The sequence below is a fragment of the Drosophila melanogaster genome, chromosome 3L, assembly GCF_000001215.4.
Source record: "Drosophila melanogaster chromosome 3L".
Taxonomy (NCBI): domain Eukaryota; kingdom Metazoa; phylum Arthropoda; class Insecta; order Diptera; family Drosophilidae; genus Drosophila; species Drosophila melanogaster.
In genome coordinates, this window is record NT_037436.4 from 12,127,715 (window position 1) to 12,146,406 (window position 18,692).

The window sequence follows — 18,692 nt, forward strand, 5'->3', positions numbered from 1 at the left end:
GCAACTAAACATTTGAACAACATTTTGCATTAATGTATACTTCTAATGATAAGGTGTTGTTTATTCTAAATCGGATGAATCATATTTTGAAGACTTTGCGAATGACGCAGCAATGTGATCACCTTGAATAGACGAGACTCATATGTTCTCGAAGTCTGAATAATATAAAAATATATATTTCAAGATATACCAATACCAATTTCAAAACTTGAAACGCAAATCTAAAAAAAAGTATGCCATGATTATGGTTTCGGGTTTTCATAAACTATTTTCACCCGTTTCGGTTAGGTTTCTTTTCATATCTTTCGAGTAACCGGACAAAATCATTGAAAAATTTCTAAATTTTCAAAATTTGTTTATTTCGAATATAAAAGTTTTTTAACCATGGATAGGGGTACGTCTTCAAATCAGCCCGTAAGTATTTCATTTCTCTTTTGGTCTTTCAAATTTATCTCCGTGCTTTTCTGTAGATCCTGACCACCTGTGAGATGTATCCGCGCCGAAGGAACACGGAGTTCTACAGATCCCCGGAACCGAGAGTCTCCTGCCAAAACCAACGAGCGGAACATCCGGGGCAGATGCTCAACGTGACTCCCGACGAGAATCGGGAGGCCGTACGAAGACTTCCACGAATCCAGCCGCCAAATAATTTGGATAGTGTTTATCTACGCAATGGTTACTTTTCGTAAAATAAATTTTGTAGATTCTGTGTAAACTAAAATAAAGATATGTACGTATAGATATACTAATGAGATCATATGCATTTGCATAGAACGTCATAATTTCCTATCCTGTAATCATATATATTTTTATTTTGAAGGACATTTAATAGCAGTATAAAAACCGAGGACTGAAATGGGTCTGATTGATTGATATGTTCTCCATTGACCTGCGGATCATTCGATGGTCCATTGTTCTTTGTTGTCCGGGATTTGTTGTCGCAGCAACATGATGCTCCGTGTTTTGCAATTCGGAATATTTTTAGCATTGATAAAGAATCGATGCGGCGAACAAAGCAAACTTATCAAGGAAGCCGCCTGGTAACACCTCAATTGACAGGAGATCAGGTGGCCATGTAATCTTAATCACTATTTGAAATAGGTTAATCAAGGGGGCCCGTCAAACACCTGTTGTTGATATGTGTGAAAAAAGCACGATCATCAGTTTGAAATGGAAAAATGGGGAAAAATGAAAGTCATTACACGGCGACAAAATAGGTGTACCAATTCACGTTTTTAATGTGCTGTGGTATGAACTTTTTAAGTTGACAATGCAAGTGGGTTTGCTTATAAATAGTATCAATGTAATCGTGATATTTTGGGCATTCTTTTTTTTAGACTCTCCTATTTAGACAGCTGGAGAAGGTGTCTCTGGAGCGAGGAAATCTTAACTGGATCTTCCAGCTGCTTCACCTAACCACCAGTTTCTAGTGGCTCACTCTTGAATTTAGATAATGATGTAGGATTGATCTTGGTATGGCCGCCTAATCGTCGGTCTTATCACCTGCAATTATGGATGCAGCATGGGCGCTAAGATTGAGAGCTTCGCGGGTCGTTCAGATCCGGCGATGGCGCGGATCAAGGCTACGGATGCGACCGGTCATTGGCCGGATTGCAATCTGCGTATCGCCGATCCGGGGGTATAAATACTGGCTACCGATCATTGCAGCGTTACGATTCGAATCGACTCGAGAAGATGAAGTCGTTCACGGTGATTGCGTTAGCTGCAGTGGCATTGCTGGCTACTCTCGGCCAGGCCAAGCACCTGGACTCCAAGGTGGCGGACAAGGACTTTCTGATGAAACAGAAGTTCATGTACCAGATCCTGCAGCACATCTACCAGGACGATGTGTTCACCACGCCCTTCGGGGGCAGCTACGTGGAGTACAAGCCGTGGGAGCACGTGGCCGACTATGTGCACCCGGAGATGTTGGAGCACTTCTTCGAGCTGTGGCAACACCAACCCTTCACCGATGACATGGTGTGGTCGGTGATGTACGACAAGCACGAGGAGTATGTGGTGGGTCTGGTGCGTCTCTTCTACTTCGCCAAGAACTGGGAGACCTTCCAGCACGTCGTCTACTGGGCCCGCCAGCACGTAAACAAGCAGTTGTTCGTGTACGCCGTGACCATTGCCAGTTTGTTCCGTGATGATATGCAGGGAGTCGTCCTGCCGGCCCACTACGAGATCCACCCATGGAGCTACTTCGATAGCCAGGCACTGGAATGGGCTGAGCACTACAAAATGCACGGCTTCCATCATGTCAAGCAGATGGACAACATCTACAACGTGGTGATCCGTACGAACTATTCGAACGTGCACGGTTCCCTGAACTACGATCACGATTTGGCCTACTACCTGGAGGATGTTGGCTTCAATGCCTTCTACTACTACTTCAATCTGGACTATCCGTTCTGGACGAAGGGCGGCGAGGAGCATGTCCTTAACAAGGATCGTCGCGGTGAGCTCTACCTGTATGTCCACTGGCAATTGCTGGCCCGTTGGTACCTGGAGCGTCTGTCCCACGATCTCGGCGAGGTGCCCGCTTTCAACATGTATGTGCCAACCGAATCCGGCTATGCCAGTAACCTGCGCACCTACTACGGCGTACCCCAATGGCACCGGGAGAATCACCACAGCTTCTACCACGAGCACAACTACGAGCACATCGAGCATGTGGAGATGTACACGCAGCGTGTCATGGACTGGATCCACAAGAACGAGAAGTTCGATGTGGAGACCATCAATGTGCTGGGCAACATCATCCAGGGCAATGCGGACAGCGTGGACAAGAAGTTCTACGGCAGTCTTGACAAGCTGTACCGCTTCATTGTGAACGAGGGCCACCATTATGGCCATGGTGACGAGAGCTTCCCTGGCCTTTTCATGCACTACGACACCTCTATGCGCGATCCGATCTTCTACGAGGTATACAAGACCATTGTCAGCCACTACTGGCATCTGATGGAGACCTATCCGGAGTACCACAAGAAGGATTACGCCTTCGAGGGTGTCCACATCGATGCCGTCCACATGCCCGAAAGTCTGACCACCTACTTCGAGCACTTCGACTCGGACATCAGCAATGCCGTCAATGTGGAGCCCGCCGTTGAGGGATCCGCCGATCCGTTGTACACCTTCGGCAGGAACTCCCACTACAAGGGATCCAGCTATGTGATCAAGGCCCGCCAGCAGCGTCTCAACCACAAGCCCTTCGAGTTCACCCTGGACGTGACCTCGGACAAGGCTCAGGATGCCGTTGTGAAGGTCTTCATTGGACCCAAGTACGATGAGCACGGACACGAGATCCCACTGGAGCACAACTACCAGAACTTCTTCGAGCTGGAGCACTTCAAGGTGCATCTGGAGGCGGGCGTTAACCACATCAAGCGCGCCAGCGGTGACTTCTCCTTCTGGGTGAACGATCGCACCACCTACCTGGAGCTCTACCAGAAGCTGATGGACGCCACCAACAGTGACTACAAGTTCAAGCTGGATCAGTCGGAGGCCCATTGCGGCGTGCCCAACCGAATGATGCTGCCGCGCGGCAAGAAGGGCGGCCAGGTGTTCCAGTTCTTCTACATGGTCTACCCGTACCACCAGCCCGAGGTTGCCCAGTTCACTGGCTACGATCCGGTGGTCAGCTGCGGCGTGGGACACGGTTCCCGCTACGTGGACGCCCTGCCCTTCGGTTTCCCCTTCAACAGGCCGGTGAAGCATGACTACTACTTCGATGTCCACAACTTCAAGTTCGTCGACGTGAAGATCTTCCATCGCGACGAGCACACCAATGTGGTCTAGATCCTGGACCCAACGAATACGAACCCCAAAACGAACCAACGATATTGGATAGATTACATATGTTTTCCTTGTTATATCTTTGTCTGCATCCACTTACCCCATAGAGATCGTAATTTAACTCAATTTTTACCCAGCTTGTCAGTCCACCTTGTGACCATCGAACAATAAACGTATTCAACACAAGTCACTCTCTTTTCAATTTTTCAAAATATATTTTTGGTTTTCTAGTTATTTTCCTCTACTTACAGAATATATGTAAATAGAAGGAACAATAGAATAAAGGGCTTATTGATACTAGTTTTAAAGCCTACAGTTTTTAGCAGACGAATTTTCAAGTTAAAAATAGGCATTTTTATCTGGAATAAACACAATAGATTGTTAGATTTCTTAAATTACAATTTAATATTAAATGGTAAAATATGGTAACAAAAATATTTGCTTTATGCAAACCACGCTTGACATATTTCAGAATATGGTTTCAAATTGTATCATATTTTAAAAATATTAAAAGTTAAATTCAAAATATTTATAAATAATTAACCCTCACATTTTTTCTTTCACTGTATTAAGGTGCATTCCAGGGATGCGTACAACCACCTGCAGTTTGCCCCGTGAACGATAACTAGTTCGCTCATCTGCACCAATTGCTCGCATCCCTGGTCGCTAAAAAAACACACAAAGACTTGTTTTGTTGTTCTTCCCCAAAAATGAGCTCCTGGAAGGACAGTCTCACGAGCATTCCGGGCACGGTGGCGCAGTTGATTAACGAGAGCGCCAGCAACCTGTTACACGCCTCATCCACGCTGGGATCAACAGTTGGCCTTGGAGGCTCTGGCTCCACTGGATCTGGATCCGAGGCCGGAGGCTCCGAGGAAAGTGGTCCACAAGGTGCGGAGTACAGGGCGTTGCCCATTCCCGCGTCCTTGGTGCGCGAGCAATGGCGCCTAATCTTCACCAGCGATGCCAATATCCAGGATTTGCAGGCGGCCATCGCCCATTGCAGAGATCTCGTCCTGCTGAGCGAGGAACTCAGCGAGGAGCGTCGCTGGTTGGTGCGGCACCTGGTAGATTTGCGATACTCACTGCAGGAGCTGGAGGAGGCCCAGGAGCAGCATTCCCTATCGTCGGACATGGTAGTTATGAATGCCATACGTGCTGTGGTGGGTCATCATTTTGTGCCCCATCACCCGCATCATGGCAAACGGAATCGTCTGCAGGCAGCCGCCAAGAGGAACTACTGTGACCACTGCACCACCATTATTTGGAGTGTGGTGCAGAACTCGTACGTGTGCAGCGATTGCGGATTCCTGGTCCATCAGAAGTGCATCGATGGCGTGAAGAGGGTTTGTGCCCATGTCCTGGTTTCAGAGCGGCAGCATCCCATTTCGGAGATATGTCCAGAAATCGGACTCGCCTCCCAGGGATACAAGTGCGCCGAGTGCGGGACGATGCTAAATATAAGTAAGTTAAGGCTACTCTTTTGGTTCCGAATAATTAGACTCCTTCCTCGTAGAAAATACCTGGATTGAGCCGCGTCTATGCGACTATAGTGGATTGTACTACTGCCCTCGCTGCAACTGGAACGACAGTAACTTTATACCAGCCCGCATTATCCACAATTGGGACTTTTCGCCACGCAGAGTGTCGCGCACGGCGCTCCAAGAGATTAGGTTGTTCCTAAATAAACCGCTCATTCGCTTGGAGGAGGACAATCCCAAGCTGTTTGTGTTCGTAGAAAAATTGTGTGCGGTAAAGAAACTTCGCCAAAATCTGGTGCATATGCGCCACTATCTGGCTGCCTGCAAGATTGCCAGCGAGTTGAAGCTGGTGGATCAGCAACTGGGTGTCCGGCGACATCTGGCCCAGTCAAATGAGTTCTATTCCCTAAGTGATCTCAGCCAGGTGGAATCTGGAGCGCTGAGCGAATTTCTGCAAGGAGTTTTCAAGGCATTCAATGATCACATACGATCCTGCCCCATGTGCCTTGCCCAAGCGTACATTTGCGAGATTTGTAGCAACAACGAGGTGATCTTTCCCTTCGACGATGGCTGCATCAAGTGTGATCAGTGCAATTCCATCTTCCACCGAGTTTGCCTCACGCGCAAAAATATGATTTGCCCCAAATGCATTCGCATCCAAGAGCGGCGTCTTCAATTGGATCGCATGAAGAGCACCGAGGACGATGATGATGATGATGATGGAGTGGCCACCGATGATGACGTGACTGCCGCAGAATAACTGATCAAATCAGAGTTCATTGTGCTGTGTTGGTTTTTAATATGTTATCATATGTACATAAAATGTAACTATAAAATGTATAACTATATATGAACTTTTATTCTTAGATTTATCATAACTCTTTAGTTATCCTTTTTTCCATATTTTTCCCGCTTGTGGAATTTTCTGGGATTTATGCCATATGCCTTTAATCGATCGTCGGTTATTCCACTATTGTTATTTTGCTTGTTTTTCGCCTTAAAGTTGTTCGTTTTCTTAGCTGGGAAGGGTGCACTTGGCTTTTGGTTTGATTTCTTAAAGGGATTGGTGCCGTTAGCGTTTCTCGGTCCCTTTTTGTTTCCACCTTGATTTTTATGAATTGGTGGCAGTTCCTGCCTTTGTTGGGATTTCGATTGTGGCTTATTGAAAGGATTATTACCATTTGATTTTTCTGCTTTTGCAGGCGCACTTTCCGTAGTTTTAAATGGTTGGTTCGACTTTGTCTTTGCACTTTTATTTGCTTGATTTTGGGGTTTTTGGAATCCATTTTGCACGTTTTTAGGCTCTTTTTTGTTATTTTTTAAGGCATTATTGTTTTTCGTTTTCTCCGTGCTTTGTGGACTGTTTTTAGTTTCCTGATTTGCGTCATCTTTGCCCTTTTTAGAGGGAGTATCGACTTTTTTCTTAGAACTTTCTGCCTGGACATCTTCAGTAGATCCATCCGCTTCCTTTGGATCCTTGGAGTCACTTTCTTCTTTTAGAACCTTAGGAGCACTGGCTGCTGCTGCGGCAGCCTTACGTTTCAGGCGTTTCCTCTTTGATTTGGACAAACCTTCTGTCGAGACTTGACCATTTTCGGCTGGAGCTGTCGCTTCAGCTGGTGTCACTTCTGGTTTCTCTTCTGCTGGCTGCTCCTCATCGTCAGAACTGCATGAGAGTCAAGTTTTAATACACACCCGTTCGAAATCGAAATTTTATTGTAAGTTACTCACCCTTCTCCATAAAGACTCTTAAATATCTTTCGCTTAAGGTCTTCATTCTTGGCTTTCATCTTGTAGAGACGCTGCTCCTTTTTCTCTACGTGTTCCGGTCTGTTTTGGACAGCTTTCTTTAAGCTAGCCCACTGGTTAAGCTCCTTGTTCTTGGCCAGCAAGATCTATTCAACAGAAAATATAATATCATTGTTCAACTTTAACGAAGCTAATCGAAAATGTACCTCTTCTATCGTCAAACCGAAATCGTTTGGTGTGGTTTCCACATATTTAAATCGACACGGTTGATCCCCGATGATGTCCTCGCAATCCATTTGGTAGTACTCATCGATGTACTCACTGTACGTCTTTTCGTCCTCAGGATTGAATGCAGGCTTTTCCGCCTGGATCATTTCCATAAAGCGATTTCGTCTACCCTTTCGTCCTTTGCGACCACGAGTGTTTTCGATGAGCTCTTGTTGAAGTTGCTCCTTGGCCGTGGACGGATCGTAGTCGCAATCCATGTTGAAGTCGTCGTCCTCGCAGTGTCCTTCATAATCCTCACCGCCCCCATTGGCGTGCTGTCTAGGATCGTAGTTATCCCAATCTTCCAGCACCAATTCATCGATATCCGAGGGACATTCTGGTTTCTCCTCGCCTTCATCGACATTGTAGTACTCATCGTCGAAGAGCTCCTGCATTCGACGATCGTGGGCCGCCGGGTCAAAGTCCTCCTCGAGTTCTTCGTCCCGGAAACCAAGCTCATCGTTGCCAGTGACCGCTTTTAATTTGCGTATCTTTTCATCGATCTCCTTACGCTTCATTTCCTTGACCAGTTCCAACTCCTTCATCTTTTGCTGTTTCTCCTGATCCTTGCGCTCCTTCAGCTCCTTGCGTTTTTCTTTCCTCTTGTCATCCGTGCGACGCAGGGATTGTTCGATGGTGCGGGGATAGCGCTTTATGAAGTCCGCATCTGGCTCCTCAAAGCGGAAATTGTACTTGTGCTCAAACTCTGCCTGCTTCTCAAGTTCCTGCTCATCCTCGGAGAGCGGAGCAGCTTCGCCCACGATCTCATCGTAGGTGGGAATGGCGGACTCATCCGTGTTTGCATAGCCCTTGTTGAGAATGTAATCCCTGAGGAAACTCTCGCCCTGGGTCAGCTTGTTGCTGCTCCAGTACTGTTTTAGAGGCTCCAACTGCTTCTTGTCGGTTTCTTGAATCTCAGCTTGTTTTCCCGCCAACCATTTGGCAAAGTCTGCCTCCTCGGCAGCTGTTTGCTCCTTGGTCTTACTGCGCTTCTTGAATATACCTCCAAATTCCTCATCCTCACTGTCGTCTTCCTTGTTCATCACCTTCCGGAACTCGGCCTTTAGACGGCGCTCCTCCTCCACGGCGCTCGGTGACTGCGCACGTTGGAGTTCCTCGTGCTCCTTTTCCTGCTGCTCCTCATCTGAACTCTCGAACTTGCCATTATGCTCCAAAATTACCTTTCGTTCGTAGTCCTTCAAAGTGACTGGCTTGGCTTTTTTCTTCTTTTTCGGAGCCTCCCCATCCTTATCATCTTCATCGCCGGAGGACTCACTGAAGAATTTCGTACCCTTGTCGTAGATACATGGGTCTTTACTTTTCAGCGAGGACAGGGTCTTGAAGAAGTCCTGGTCGAATTTGGGGTCCACCTCGTCCTCCTCGGATGACGAGCTGTCACTGTCGAATTCCGATTCGGAAACATCCAAGCCACGATCCTTATCTGAGAAATATTAAGTAATATAATTAACAAATGGCAAATGATCGCAGTACCGGATTCTGAACTTACATTTCTGTAGTAGCTCTTTCTTGCGCAGGATGTTGTAGGTCTTGGCATAGTCCTTGTTCGTGGACAGCTGCAGATCCTCCCCATCGTCGTCGGAGCCCTCAAAAAGATTATTATTCATAGTTTTGTTTATTTCCCTGGATTGTTTTATAAACTCCACACGTGTTACAATAACAGTCGAATGTAAAATAACATAGCCGCTGTTAACGCTAAAGGTGGAACAATTAACAACGAATTTTGAAAGTCTCAAAGTGATAGACAAATATAAAAATATGTTTAAATAAAAAATATGACAAGAAAATGAGTAAATAATTCCTTAAAACAAAATCAGATGATATGCAGCATATTTTACTCAAATAATTAGCTGAATCGCTAATCTCGTGACACCTATCGATAATTTCTTCAGAAAATTCTGATCTCTAACAGATTATATTTTATTTACATTATTGGCTGTTTTAATTCATTAATTAGGAACTATTTAATTTAGTTACATTCCAAATAAATGGCAGAGACACCAGAATCCCAGGCAGCGCTGAGCACTTCCTCCTCCACACCTGCAGATAAGGATGGTTCCAAAAGTGAGAATCAAAGTTAACTTTATATATTTTGCATTCGTTTTATCACAAAGACTTGCTTCATTATCAGTTTGTATCCTTCTGAACGCCACTGGCAATGTGCCCATCATCAAAAAGCGAACCTGGACCGTAGATCCCAACAAGACAGTCGGCTGGATACAGACGTTCATCCACAAGTTTCTGAAACTCGATGCCAGCGAGCAAATTGCACGTAACAAATGAAGTTCCAGAGAACCCTATCTTATGTGTCATCTTAATTTTTAGTTCCTGTACGTTAATCAGACATTTGCACCTGCCCCGGATCAGATAATCAAGAACTTGTACGAGTGCCATGGAACCAATGGGAAACTGGTGCTCTACTACTGCAAGAATCAGGCGTGGGGCTAAATCGATACGCACATGACTTTGCTAAGTCTTAAGTATTTATTCGACTACTGTGTAATTTTTATATTATTAAATGTGAATAAGATGATGTTGCGAAGTCGATTTCACACTTTATTTCCCACAAAACGGGATCCTAACAATGGTATTTAAAGAATATTACAAGGGTTCTAGTCTCCGCGCAGAGCCTCCAGCTCGTCAGCAGCCTCTTTCGAAATCCTGTGGTACTTGGCCACCGATGGTCGGTAGTAGTAGGCCTGGTAATCATTGCGCTCCGACATCTTGCGACGTACTTCGTCCTCAAGGAGTCTGAAAGGAAATATATTGTTTTACAATGGGATATAACTGGGTTGTTTCCGTCGCATTACCGAATCTGGGCTTTTTCGTTCTCCTCGTAGAGATAGTGCAGGGATTTCTCGTAGTTTTGCTGATCCGAGTTCAAAATGTAGCGGGAAATAAAGCGCGAGATGGGGTGCTAGATAATAAAGAGATATCTCGGAATTACAATCTTAGTATCGATTGGTTGCCTTTCCGAGCCCATCATACCTTCTCGTACTCCCAGTGCTTGGGCTCATAGCCCTCGGGAATCTCGGCGAGCTGCGCGGGTCCCACAAAGATGTTCGCGTAGAGAACCAATGCGGTGACTGGGATGACGCCGAGCATTACGTAAAAGTGCAACAGATCCTTGAACTTGTCCCACTGGAAGCGGGATGGCTTGATGATCATTTGGTGGTGTCCATGATCGCCTCCCATTCTGCGCAGCTGTTGGTGCAGGGCTAGAAATCCAGAATATATGGTTGCGTAATGTGAAGTGTGTTTACGGCGGATATTTTCAAGAAATGCTCACCATTCCGGCACGCGGGCTCTTGCAGGACAGCCCGGTAGCTGGCGAACTTCGCCGCCGGCGACAGCAAACGGCTCCAACCGACCATTTTCTAGTAGTTTTGCGTAAATCTCACGATATTTTGGAACTGGTCGTGTCAAAGTTGCGAGCAGCACGGCAAACGGTCACACTTTTTGCAGACCGTTTTTCTGTTTTGATATATCGATAACAGCAGAGATGGCAGAGTGAGTTGATTATTGCTGCTCAAGCACTAAAAATGTTTAAAAAAAATAAATAAATTGTTTAGGTTAAGAAGATGTGGCGAACAATAGATTAAAATAATTCACAACGGCTATTACGATCTAAATTTTTATATAAAATCCATTTTGTAATTCGTGGGAAGAGAATTATAAGCTTATTATTAGACATTGTCAATATACACAGACTTGAATTCAGTCACTATATAAATAGTTCTTAGCGATATTTCGTGCATGCTGCTCCGTGACACGAACAAGTTTTTCTGGTGTTCGTTAGATTTGTGCTTTTTTGCACCACTAATGGGCTCGCCAAACCAAAGTTTGCCATCACTAACCATCGACAAAAACAACGTCGTCTGGCAGTATAAAATTAACGAAGATTTTTTCCCGTACTGATAAAAGGTACTTTCCTAGCTAAATCTGACTCACAAACAGAGTAAAAACTTAACTGAAATGAGAAACGAAAGCGTGATTAAGACAAATTCATCATTCGTATAAAATGTGATGATTTCTTGTGACTTATAGAAATTCGTAACTTAGTATAACAAAAAAGTAAATATCATTTAAAAAGGCTAGACACAAATGCGCAGTTTACTTGCAATTAATCGGTTGTTGTTGCACAGAAATTGCGTTTTTCGACAAGAAACTTGTGAAATTTTTACTCAACTTCTGCGTGTGTGTATGTGCAAACAGTGGAGGGACAAAGGAGCCTACTCCCATTTACAGTGGCGGCCTAAAGGATTTGTCACCTTTTGAAACAGTGGTGTCAAAAAGGATGTGTACTAATCTCAGTTTACGCTTGAAAATTATTAATTTATTTCCCATTTACAATCCAATCACGTATTTAAAATAAAGTCATACAAGCTGTATGTACAGTGCACCCTCCCTAGTTAGGACGCTCAAAAAAAAAGAACTTCCGTTCTTTTATATACTCAAGTTATCACAAGAAATTATCGCGACAATATATAACCATTTTTGGCAGAAACGAAGGAAGCAAACTACGTTTCACTTAAAATTGTGCCTTTCTATGTGCTTTTGTGAAGCTTTTTGTCGAAATTGCGATAAGCAGCCTCTGTGTTTTTGTGTTATCTCTTCGAAAAACAATTCACTTGTCTTGAGACCGCAGTCATGGCCACTTTAAATGTCCCCACTGTATGTATGCATGTTTGAACATTAGAAATGGAGGCGGTGGGCGTCTTTCAGGGCCAACTTAGCACTAAGACTTCGAGCAAAATCATTGATGTAAATGAATGTGAATCAGCCGTGCCATACAACCTGTACTATATCCAATACCAAGAAATAACCATCGAACAAGCAACCCAAACAGCCAAGAAAACTACATAGCTTGCTAATGACGTCATCGATAGAGTACTGGCAACTGCTGCTTTTGGCTAATTTATTCTCACATTTCAGCCGCATACATTCTACATGCCAATAATCGAGCCCAACGACTGACTGAGCCACGTCCTGCGTCACCGCGAGTAATCCAATCACATCGAACGGATAGCACCTGAATCCGCATCCACTCCCATCTCCACCGCCATGGACGCCCATTCGCGTTTCGCGCCGAGATTACCAGGTAAGTCCGCCGGCCGAACGGCCAAGTCATGCTTTTCGATTCGAATATATATCTAGTTTTGATCTTTGGTTCTGTAACTGCTTAGCATTGCCATTGTCCAGTGATTTGCCTTATTTGAGCGTTCAGAAATAGTTCCCAAAATAAAGAACTTCGTTAATACTAACTACCTAATCTAATGAAAGACGTAATTGTAAAAGAATTATCTGTTTGATTGCCTAAATATAAAGTAACTAATTGTGGGTACACCATATGGAAACCCATTTTCCCATCATTCTCTTTTAACTTTGAGCCCACCATGAAGATTATAAAAACGGGCCTAAAAATATGAGGCCAGGTTTTCTACAATACCTCACCTCCAATCTGTGTTTCAAGTTTTGGGAGTCATTTCTTTGCGCTGCTTTATTTCGTTGTTTTCATTGCCGTATCGTAGTTTCTTTGAGGGGGGAAGTGCCCTCGTTTGAGAACTAACAGTTAAAGCCAGTAATTACGACTAATTTTGTGCCCCGCCCCGCCCCGCCTTGACTAACCCCCAACCGCCGCCCCCTAACCAAGTTCTTTGTTTTTGGTATCAAGTTGCGCTACTAACCCCATTTCAAACTGCATTATCCAGCCTATGTGGGCAGCTTACCGTCTCCTCCTGTACATACATAACTTGCATTTTAAAACTATCCAATGTGGTTTGTTTGCTTGGTTTGTTGTGGATCCTATTTGTTAACTACTTTTCGCTAGCTGTGTTGTTGCCAATGTTTGGTTACCCGATGTGTTTTGTGATCGTATGTGTTTGCCCTAGCCCTTATAGCCTTACTTCATAGTCTATAGTCTAATCGCCCTAGCTTAGAGTTTCCTAATCGTCTCTGTTCTGTTCTGTTCAGTAATCGTCTGCCAATTATATCGAAACCGTAAGACTGTTGATTATACAATCAGATGCCAATGTACTTAACAAATGAAATTTCTCTGATTCATGTCTATTCACTTACTCAAACTCAATCCGAACTAAACTTGTTGCCTCAGGCCGTCAAAATACTTAACTGAAAGCATTACTTGTAAGATTACGTTTTTGGAATACAAGTCCGCGCCAGGGAAACCTACGAGATTTATAAATGCCTTCCTCTCGCACCCCAAGGTCCCGCCATCAATCCGATCGTCGATAACTCGGATGAGCCCCAACCCAGTCTCTCCGATCTGCACGACTTCGAGCCGAAGCTAGAGTTTGATGATACCGAGCTGCTGGCCCCATCTCCGCTTGAAAGTAAATTGAATATTTAAAGAATCTACAAAATCATAGTCAAACTAATTCTTCGATTTTTCCCAGAAGATGTTATGGTCGGTGATTTCGTTCTGGCCGAAGGTAAGTGGCGGAATCTACTTCTCCTGGCCAATGAATAACGTTTCGCATTACGCCTAGATCCAGAACTTGAGCCCGAGGAAGATGTAAATCCGCTGGAGGACGACTTCGAGGACCAACTCAGGGAGCAGTCTGAAAACTTTCAGACTCCCAGAAACAAATGCGATTTCCTGGGAACCGATAAGCAGGGTCGCCACATCTTTGGCATTTATGCATCCCGCTTTCCCGAAAAATCCCAACTGGAAGGATTTGTGCGGTAGGATTCATATTCGAGTACATTTTTTGTTCAATCATTAATCTATTTCCATTTGTCTATCAGGGAAATCATCAAGGAGATCGAACCTTTTGTGGAGAACGACTACATTTTGGTTTACTTCCATCAAGGCCTCAAGGAGGACAACAAACCATCCGCACAGTTCCTGTGGAATTCGTACAAGGAGCTCGATCGCAACTTCCGCAAGAATCTGAAGACGTTGTATGTGGTTCATCCGACGTGGTTCATACGGGTCATTTGGAACTTCTTTAGCCCGTTCATTAGCGACAAGTTCCGCAAGAAGCTAGTCTACATCTCCAGCTTGGACGAGTTGCGCCAGGCGCTCGGCCTGAACAAGCTGAAGTTGCCGGACAACATCTGCGACCTGGACGACAAACTGAACCCCAGCCGGAAGCCATCGACACCGCCGCCCAGCAGCAATATAAATGCATCCCGGCAGCAGCAGCACAAAATGGCGACGACGCATCAATTTGGTGTGCCCCTGAAATTCATTGTGATGAACAGTCCGTGCTTAAACTCCATTCCGCCAATTGTGCGCAAGTGCGTGGACTCGCTGTCCATAACGGGCGTGATCGATACGGAGGGCATATTCCGTCGATCGGGCAATCACTCGGAGATCATGGCGCTCAAGGAGCGCGTCAACCGCGGCGAGGATGTGGATCTGAAGAGCGTTAATGTCCACGTGATAGCCGGCCTGCTGAAGAGTTTCCTGCGCGATCTCGCCGAGCCGCTGCTCACCTTCGAGCTGTACGAGGATGTGACCGGTTTTCTAGACTGGCCCAAGGAAGAGCGTTCGAGGAACGTGACGCAACTGATACGCGAAAAACTGCCAGAGGAGAACTATGAACTGTTCAAGTACATTGTTGAGTTCCTGGTCAGGGTGATGGACTGCGAGGATCTGAACAAGATGACCTCCTCCAACCTGGCCATCGTGTTCGGTCCGAATTTCCTGTGGTCGCGCAGCACCAGTACCTCCCTGGAGGAGATCGCTCCCATCAATGCTTTCGTCGACTTTGTGCTGCAGAATCACAAGGACATCTACTTGATCGACGTCAATCAGCGCACAGTGTCCGTGGACTAACAACTGGCCCGGCCACCAACAAGTCCGTAATTGTAAATTGTTTGATTTTAATGTTAGTCCTAAGTGAACCAATGGTTAGCTAAAGAGAGAGCACACAAAAACGCAACAGAAACTAGAGAACAGAAGGCAATGTCGTGTATAAAGTGTACTGTAATCCTAAGTTGAATTTTAAACTGTGTGTATGTGTGTGGAACTGCTTGTAGCCCCAACTCCACGCCAACTGTCCAACCCCCCCGAAAATCACAATTATTTACCCCCAACAAGCGCTTAATACGATTGATTTACCAAAGAAATTTGCTCGTGTTCGCTATGCGACGAACAGGAGAGAAATTTGATATGAGATGTTATTATTATATACTACGTATTAATTCAACGCACATTCCCCCATAACCGAAAACGAATCTTGGTTGCGTTGCTGAAGGCACATGCCGAGCACAAGTGGAGTTGTGGCGAACTCAAAAATCGTACTGTGTAGTCTTGAATTTCCTTATAGTCATACAAACAATTTTTATAAAATAACGGTATTGTTAAAAATAAAGCAAGTGTTAAAACAACTTGGATTCTTATTAAAAATTAGATAATTATTTTAAATTATTTAAATACTCAAGACACATTTTGAGGACCAAACTTGCGCAAGATCGCAAGCGATTTTTATTGATATCGAAACAAATCGGTCCAGTATGGAATATTAAATTTATCATTAAGGGTCACAAGGAGTCGGCTTAAATGTTGATGTTCTTCAATTTGCGATTCAGATCGTTGAACTTAAGAATTTTACGCACAAAGAAGTCGCCATACCGATGTGAAACCTTGGTGTCGGCTATGTGGATCATGTCGTCGTCGATGTAGAAGTCCAACTAGAATATTAATGTATATTATTATATTTGCCATCAGAATTTGTCTATATTAATCTCACCTCGGAGCCAGACTTGAATGTGCCTTCCAGGCCGCTGGGTCCCTTGCTCCACACTAGGTTGCGCATTTTGTGCTTGAAGCAAAGCAGGCGAATCAGCAGCTTCGACACGTCATCCTCGCTGGCGTTGGGATCGATGAAAGATGCCAGTTTGGTCAGCGGCAGGGTGGTGTACAGCTTTAGATACGAGCGCGTTGTGGGCAGATCCTTCTGTTGGCGCACCTCATCCATGAAAACCTGCAACTGGTGTTCCATGGGGTCCTTGACGTAGTCGTCCATGGGTGCGTCTACAGCTGGCGGGCAGGGGCTCACGAAACGTGGGCAGGCGAAGACAAAGAAGGACTTGAAGACCTCCAGATCACCGCACTGCATCTTAAACATGGCGTCGTGGTAGTTCTTTTCCCTGAGCACCTGCTGGATGGACTCGTCGATGCACTGGGGATGGAGTACCAGGCAGATGGCCAAAAGATGGTACATCTGCTCGGCCTGCTTGTTGATTTGATCGTTTTGGTATGAACGCGTGCTGTACAGCTGCTTGGTACGCTGAATGTACAGGAGGATATCAGAAAAGGTGCGGATGGCATCAGCGTAGCGGCGCATCATCATGTAGGCGAAGCCCACGTAGTACGACGTCGAGATTTGGCAGGCGGGGATGTGCGAATAGGCGGACTTCTTGTGGATCTCAATGGGCTCCAGCACCTTGATGGCCTGGTAGTAGTCACCCAGCAGCGAATGAACGCGCAGCAGTCCGACAAGGGAGAAGTATCCCAGCATCTTGTAGAAGGACAGTTTGCCGAAGTCACCGGCCACGGTTTGGGGATCAACACCTTGAGAGATGGCCTCCAGCTGCTTCTTGATGTTCGAGATGTCCACAAGGGAATGCAGAACGTTGAGGATGCAGAGAATGCTCCACTCGTTGCTGTGGTTCACGCACAGCTGCTGGATCTCATCCTGCGATTTCTCCGTAAGGCGGGCGCTGCAAAAATGGAAGGTTAATCGAGTTCCACAGGCTGCGGAAACAGCTACATACCGATACTGCGCGAAGTTCTGGAACTGATACACGAACTCATCCACCAACTCCCACAGCCAGATGTCGGGCAGCTCCAGCATCACTGGGTTCTGGGCCGAGATGATCAGGTTGAAGAAGTCGCAGTAGTTGAAGAACGAGTTGATCCTCTGCTCCAACTTGGGACCACCGGGGATGCGGGCGTGGATGTGGCGATAGTACAACTCCTTGTATAAGATCAGGAAGACCTTGTCGTTGTCTACAATAGCAGCCACCTCCTGCTCCTCGGGCCAAGCAGTCTTGTCGAAGTGGTGGTCGCTGATCTGCGGGAACGTGTTCTCGTACATGTTTTGGATGTCGTACAAGTTGCCCTCTTTGATCGCCTGGCAGAAGTTTATGAGGAAGTACTTGACGTTGTCCGGCATCCGGGCGGCGTAGTAGTTCCTCTCGTACTCCATGTCCAGTTGCGGGTCTCCGGTATGAGCGTAGTCATCGTAGTAATCCTGTAATATGTAAAAAACCCAATGACTTTTTGGAAGCAGAATTGCAGGAAATACTGATCTACGACTCTCTGCATAAATGAGCTATTAAATAGAGTTAATCGCTTAAAGTGGATCGATTTTATAAATTAACAGCTTGCCTAGACTATTGAAGACTTTCGACTTTGTAAATAGGAATTCGAGAGACTATGCTACAACTGTTCCGAGTTTAATCCCGACCATTTAGCTAAGCGAGCTGTAGCTAACAAAACGAGCGCATTCCTACGATTACGAAGTGGATGAACCTTAGAGGGGTACTTCTTTCCACGGCATCTCTAAGGAGTAAGCTAGAATATATTCATGTGTTCTTTAAAGGTGTGTACACACCATCTAAAATTGCACGCAAATCAAAAATGTAGAAGGTATTATGACTTATTAATAATGTACACCGATACCAATAATATACCACATGGCGCCGGGGTGTCCCCCGGACTACAGGATTCGTTTCCAAATAGCAAAGGAACGTGTCAAAGGAGTGGCCCACGGATTATCAGTGCTTAATGACCTATGATGATCTAAACACCAACTATGCCAAGTCGTAAAACGGCTTTAAAATCATCCCAGTGAGTTTTGTATTTGTGCGAGGGCAACAAAAGATGGGTTATGTTGTCGGCGGAGTCCGGGGATTGGTTTCCCGAGAATGAATCATTCCTCGCTGGCTGCACTCACCGAGTTGGTTGCGTATTCGTCTCCACCGTACATTGTCGCTGTTTTATCCTCTCCGGGTTACACACAAAACGAAAAAACCGATCAAATGCTTAGGAAATTGACAACACGCCAACAAATTTTTGGCGAAAAGAGGGATAAACAGTGTGACCAACTATCGATAATGATACTACTACGACTATCGATGTTTTACGCCCCTATCGATTTGGTATTCGAAATAATTTTTTGTAAAATATGTATTTTATTTCAAATTTCTGGATAGATAAGAAAACTAGATTTTTAAAAAATATTTTAGAGGGGATTTGACTTATTTGCCATTACATTTGTATACTTTGCTTATATCATTCATTTTGCAATGATATTACATGGCTTTAAAACTATGCAAAAAAATTTCTATCACGAATTAATATAAATGTTAACGGAAAGCTATTATTAGTGACCAAATTTAATTTCA

General features: G+C 45.0%; 8 protein-coding genes and 2 non-coding genes across 16 annotated transcripts; 5 read left to right on the top strand and 5 right to left on the bottom strand.

Moving 5' to 3' along the window:
* Positions 1-264: 264 nt before the first annotated feature.
* On the top strand, positions 265-747 carry CG34241 (uncharacterized protein). The gene is made up of 2 exons (NM_001104121.3): positions 265-414; positions 471-747. Exons 1-2 carry the CDS (start codon positions 385-387, stop codon positions 687-689), a joined length of 249 nt encoding a protein of 82 aa, NP_001097591.1. The 5' UTR covers positions 265-384; the 3' UTR covers positions 690-747.
* A 641-nt stretch (positions 748-1,388) lies between these two features.
* Positions 1,389-3,774, bottom strand: asRNA:CR11538 (antisense RNA:CR11538). Its single transcript, NR_133226.1, has one exon.
* Positions 1,679-4,155, top strand: Lsp2 (Larval serum protein 2). Of its 2 annotated transcripts, none has more exons than NM_001300113.1 (1): positions 1,679-4,155. In NM_001300113.1, the coding sequence occupies exon 1, from the start codon at positions 1,696-1,698 to the stop codon at positions 3,799-3,801; it is 2,106 nt and encodes a 701-aa protein (NP_001287042.1). In that variant the 5' UTR covers positions 1,679-1,695; the 3' UTR covers positions 3,802-4,155. The 2 variants fall into 2 exon arrangements, with proteins under 2 accessions (NP_001287042.1, NP_524816.1); NM_080077.2 differs by having other exon boundaries at positions 1,679-3,982.
* Positions 4,156-4,431: 276 nt separating this feature from the next.
* DEF8 (differentially expressed in FDCP 8 homolog) lies at positions 4,432-6,120 on the top strand. Its single transcript, NM_140292.3, has 2 exons — positions 4,432-5,262; positions 5,315-6,120. The coding sequence occupies exons 1-2, from the start codon at positions 4,509-4,511 to the stop codon at positions 6,037-6,039; spliced, it is 1,479 nt and encodes a 492-aa protein (NP_648549.1). The 5' UTR covers positions 4,432-4,508; the 3' UTR covers positions 6,040-6,120.
* Positions 4,741-5,891, bottom strand: asRNA:CR45892 (antisense RNA:CR45892). Its single transcript, NR_133227.1, has 2 exons — positions 5,590-5,891; positions 4,741-5,321 (listed from the first exon to the last, which is right to left on the bottom strand).
* Positions 6,057-8,992, bottom strand: CG5645 (uncharacterized protein). Its single transcript, NM_140293.3, has 4 exons — positions 8,803-8,992; positions 7,235-8,736; positions 7,011-7,174; positions 6,057-6,945 (listed from the first exon to the last, which is right to left on the bottom strand). The coding sequence occupies exons 1-4, from the start codon at positions 8,918-8,920 to the stop codon at positions 6,162-6,164; spliced, it is 2,568 nt and encodes an 855-aa protein (NP_648550.1). The 5' UTR covers positions 8,921-8,992; the 3' UTR covers positions 6,057-6,161.
* A 260-nt stretch (positions 8,993-9,252) lies between these two features.
* Atg12 (Autophagy-related 12) lies at positions 9,253-9,845 on the top strand. Its single transcript, NM_140294.4, has 3 exons — positions 9,253-9,377; positions 9,445-9,581; positions 9,639-9,845. Exons 1-3 carry the CDS (start codon positions 9,302-9,304, stop codon positions 9,759-9,761), a joined length of 336 nt encoding a protein of 111 aa, NP_648551.3. The 5' UTR covers positions 9,253-9,301; the 3' UTR covers positions 9,762-9,845.
* ND-SGDH (NADH dehydrogenase (ubiquinone) SGDH subunit) lies at positions 9,782-10,870 on the bottom strand. Of its 2 annotated transcripts, none has more exons than NM_143785.3 (4): positions 10,603-10,870; positions 10,302-10,531; positions 10,124-10,230; positions 9,782-10,064 (listed from the first exon to the last, which is right to left on the bottom strand). In NM_143785.3, exons 1-4 carry the CDS (start codon positions 10,685-10,687, stop codon positions 9,926-9,928), a joined length of 561 nt encoding a protein of 186 aa, NP_652042.1. In that variant the 5' UTR covers positions 10,688-10,870; the 3' UTR covers positions 9,782-9,925. The 2 variants fall into 2 exon arrangements, with proteins under 2 accessions (NP_652042.1, NP_001261742.1); NM_001274813.1 differs by having other exon boundaries at positions 9,845-10,064; positions 10,603-10,759.
* Positions 10,871-11,153: 283 nt separating this feature from the next.
* On the top strand, positions 11,154-15,666 carry RhoGAP68F (Rho GTPase activating protein at 68F). Of its 5 annotated transcripts, none has more exons than NM_001414142.1 (7): positions 11,154-11,237; positions 12,249-12,414; positions 13,287-13,313; positions 13,538-13,663; positions 13,727-13,762; positions 13,820-14,015; positions 14,079-15,666. In NM_001414142.1, the coding sequence occupies exons 2-7, from the start codon at positions 12,378-12,380 to the stop codon at positions 15,112-15,114; spliced, it is 1,458 nt and encodes a 485-aa protein (NP_001401037.1). In that variant the 5' UTR covers positions 11,154-11,237; positions 12,249-12,377; the 3' UTR covers positions 15,115-15,666. The 5 variants fall into 5 exon arrangements, with proteins under 5 accessions (NP_001401037.1, NP_001261743.1, NP_648552.1 ...); NM_001274814.1 differs by lacking the exon at positions 13,287-13,313 and adding an exon at positions 13,426-13,457; NM_140295.3 differs by lacking the exon at positions 13,287-13,313.
* A 65-nt stretch (positions 15,667-15,731) lies between these two features.
* On the bottom strand, positions 15,732-18,383 carry eIF3l (eukaryotic translation initiation factor 3 subunit l). The gene is made up of 4 exons (NM_140296.3): positions 18,242-18,383; positions 17,058-17,536; positions 16,031-17,003; positions 15,732-15,971 (listed from the first exon to the last, which is right to left on the bottom strand). Exons 1-4 carry the CDS (start codon positions 18,272-18,274, stop codon positions 15,837-15,839), a joined length of 1,620 nt encoding a protein of 539 aa, NP_648553.1. The 5' UTR covers positions 18,275-18,383; the 3' UTR covers positions 15,732-15,836.
* Between the last annotated feature and the right edge of the window lie 309 nt (positions 18,384-18,692).

Excerpts from the sequence above, each read along its gene's own strand:
- Atg12 (NM_140294.4), top strand. The coding sequence starts at position 9,302 with ATGGCAGAGACACCAGAATCCCAGGCAGCGCTGAGCACTTCCTCCTCC. Across the intron at positions 9,378-9,444 it reads AGATAAGGATGGTTCCAAAA|TTTGTATCCTTCTGAACGCC; the intron begins GTGAGAATCAAA and ends CTTCATTATCAG. Across the intron at positions 9,582-9,638 it reads TCGATGCCAGCGAGCAAATT|TTCCTGTACGTTAATCAGAC; the intron begins GCACGTAACAAA and ends CTTAATTTTTAG.
- eIF3l (NM_140296.3), bottom strand. The coding sequence starts at position 18,274 with ATGTACGGTGGAGACGAATACGCAACCAACTCG. Across the intron at positions 17,537-18,241 it reads ACGAATACGCAACCAACTCG|GATTACTACGATGACTACGC; the intron begins GTGAGTGCAGCC and ends TACATATTACAG. Across the intron at positions 17,004-17,057 it reads CAGAACTTCGCGCAGTATCG|CGCCCGCCTTACGGAGAAAT; the intron begins GTATGTAGCTGT and ends CCATTTTTGCAG.
- ND-SGDH (NM_143785.3), bottom strand. The coding sequence starts at position 10,687 with ATGGTCGGTTGGAGCCGTTTGCTGTCGCCGGCGGCGAAGTTCGCCAGC. Across the intron at positions 10,231-10,301 it reads AGCACTGGGAGTACGAGAAG|CACCCCATCTCGCGCTTTAT; the intron begins GTATGATGGGCT and ends TTTATTATCTAG. Across the intron at positions 10,065-10,123 it reads AACGAAAAAGCCCAGATTCG|ACTCCTTGAGGACGAAGTAC; the intron begins GTAATGCGACGG and ends ATTTCCTTTCAG.
- CG34241 (NM_001104121.3), top strand. The coding sequence starts at position 385 with ATGGATAGGGGTACGTCTTCAAATCAGCCC. Across the intron at positions 415-470 it reads GTACGTCTTCAAATCAGCCC|ATCCTGACCACCTGTGAGAT; the intron begins GTAAGTATTTCA and ends GCTTTTCTGTAG.
- DEF8 (NM_140292.3), top strand. The coding sequence starts at position 4,509 with ATGAGCTCCTGGAAGGACAGTCTCACGAGCATTCCGGGCACGGTGGCG. Across the intron at positions 5,263-5,314 it reads CGGGACGATGCTAAATATAA|AAAATACCTGGATTGAGCCG; the intron begins GTAAGTTAAGGC and ends CCTTCCTCGTAG.
- CG5645 (NM_140293.3), bottom strand. The coding sequence starts at position 8,920 with ATGAATAATAATCTTTTTGAGGGCTCCGACGACGATGGGGAGGATCTG. Across the intron at positions 8,737-8,802 it reads GAAAGAGCTACTACAGAAAT|ATAAGGATCGTGGCTTGGAT; the intron begins GTAAGTTCAGAA and ends AATATTTCTCAG. Across the intron at positions 7,175-7,234 it reads TCGGTTTGACGATAGAAGAG|ATCTTGCTGGCCAAGAACAA; the intron begins GTACATTTTCGA and ends TCTGTTGAATAG.
- RhoGAP68F (NM_001414142.1), top strand. The coding sequence starts at position 12,378 with ATGGACGCCCATTCGCGTTTCGCGCCGAGATTACCAG. Across the intron at positions 12,415-13,286 it reads TTTCGCGCCGAGATTACCAG|TAATCGTCTGCCAATTATAT; the intron begins GTAAGTCCGCCG and ends TGTTCTGTTCAG. Across the intron at positions 13,763-13,819 it reads TGATTTCGTTCTGGCCGAAG|ATCCAGAACTTGAGCCCGAG; the intron begins GTAAGTGGCGGA and ends CATTACGCCTAG.
- Lsp2 (NM_001300113.1), top strand. The coding sequence starts at position 1,696 with ATGAAGTCGTTCACGGTGATTGCGTTAGCTGCAGTGGCATTGCTGGCT.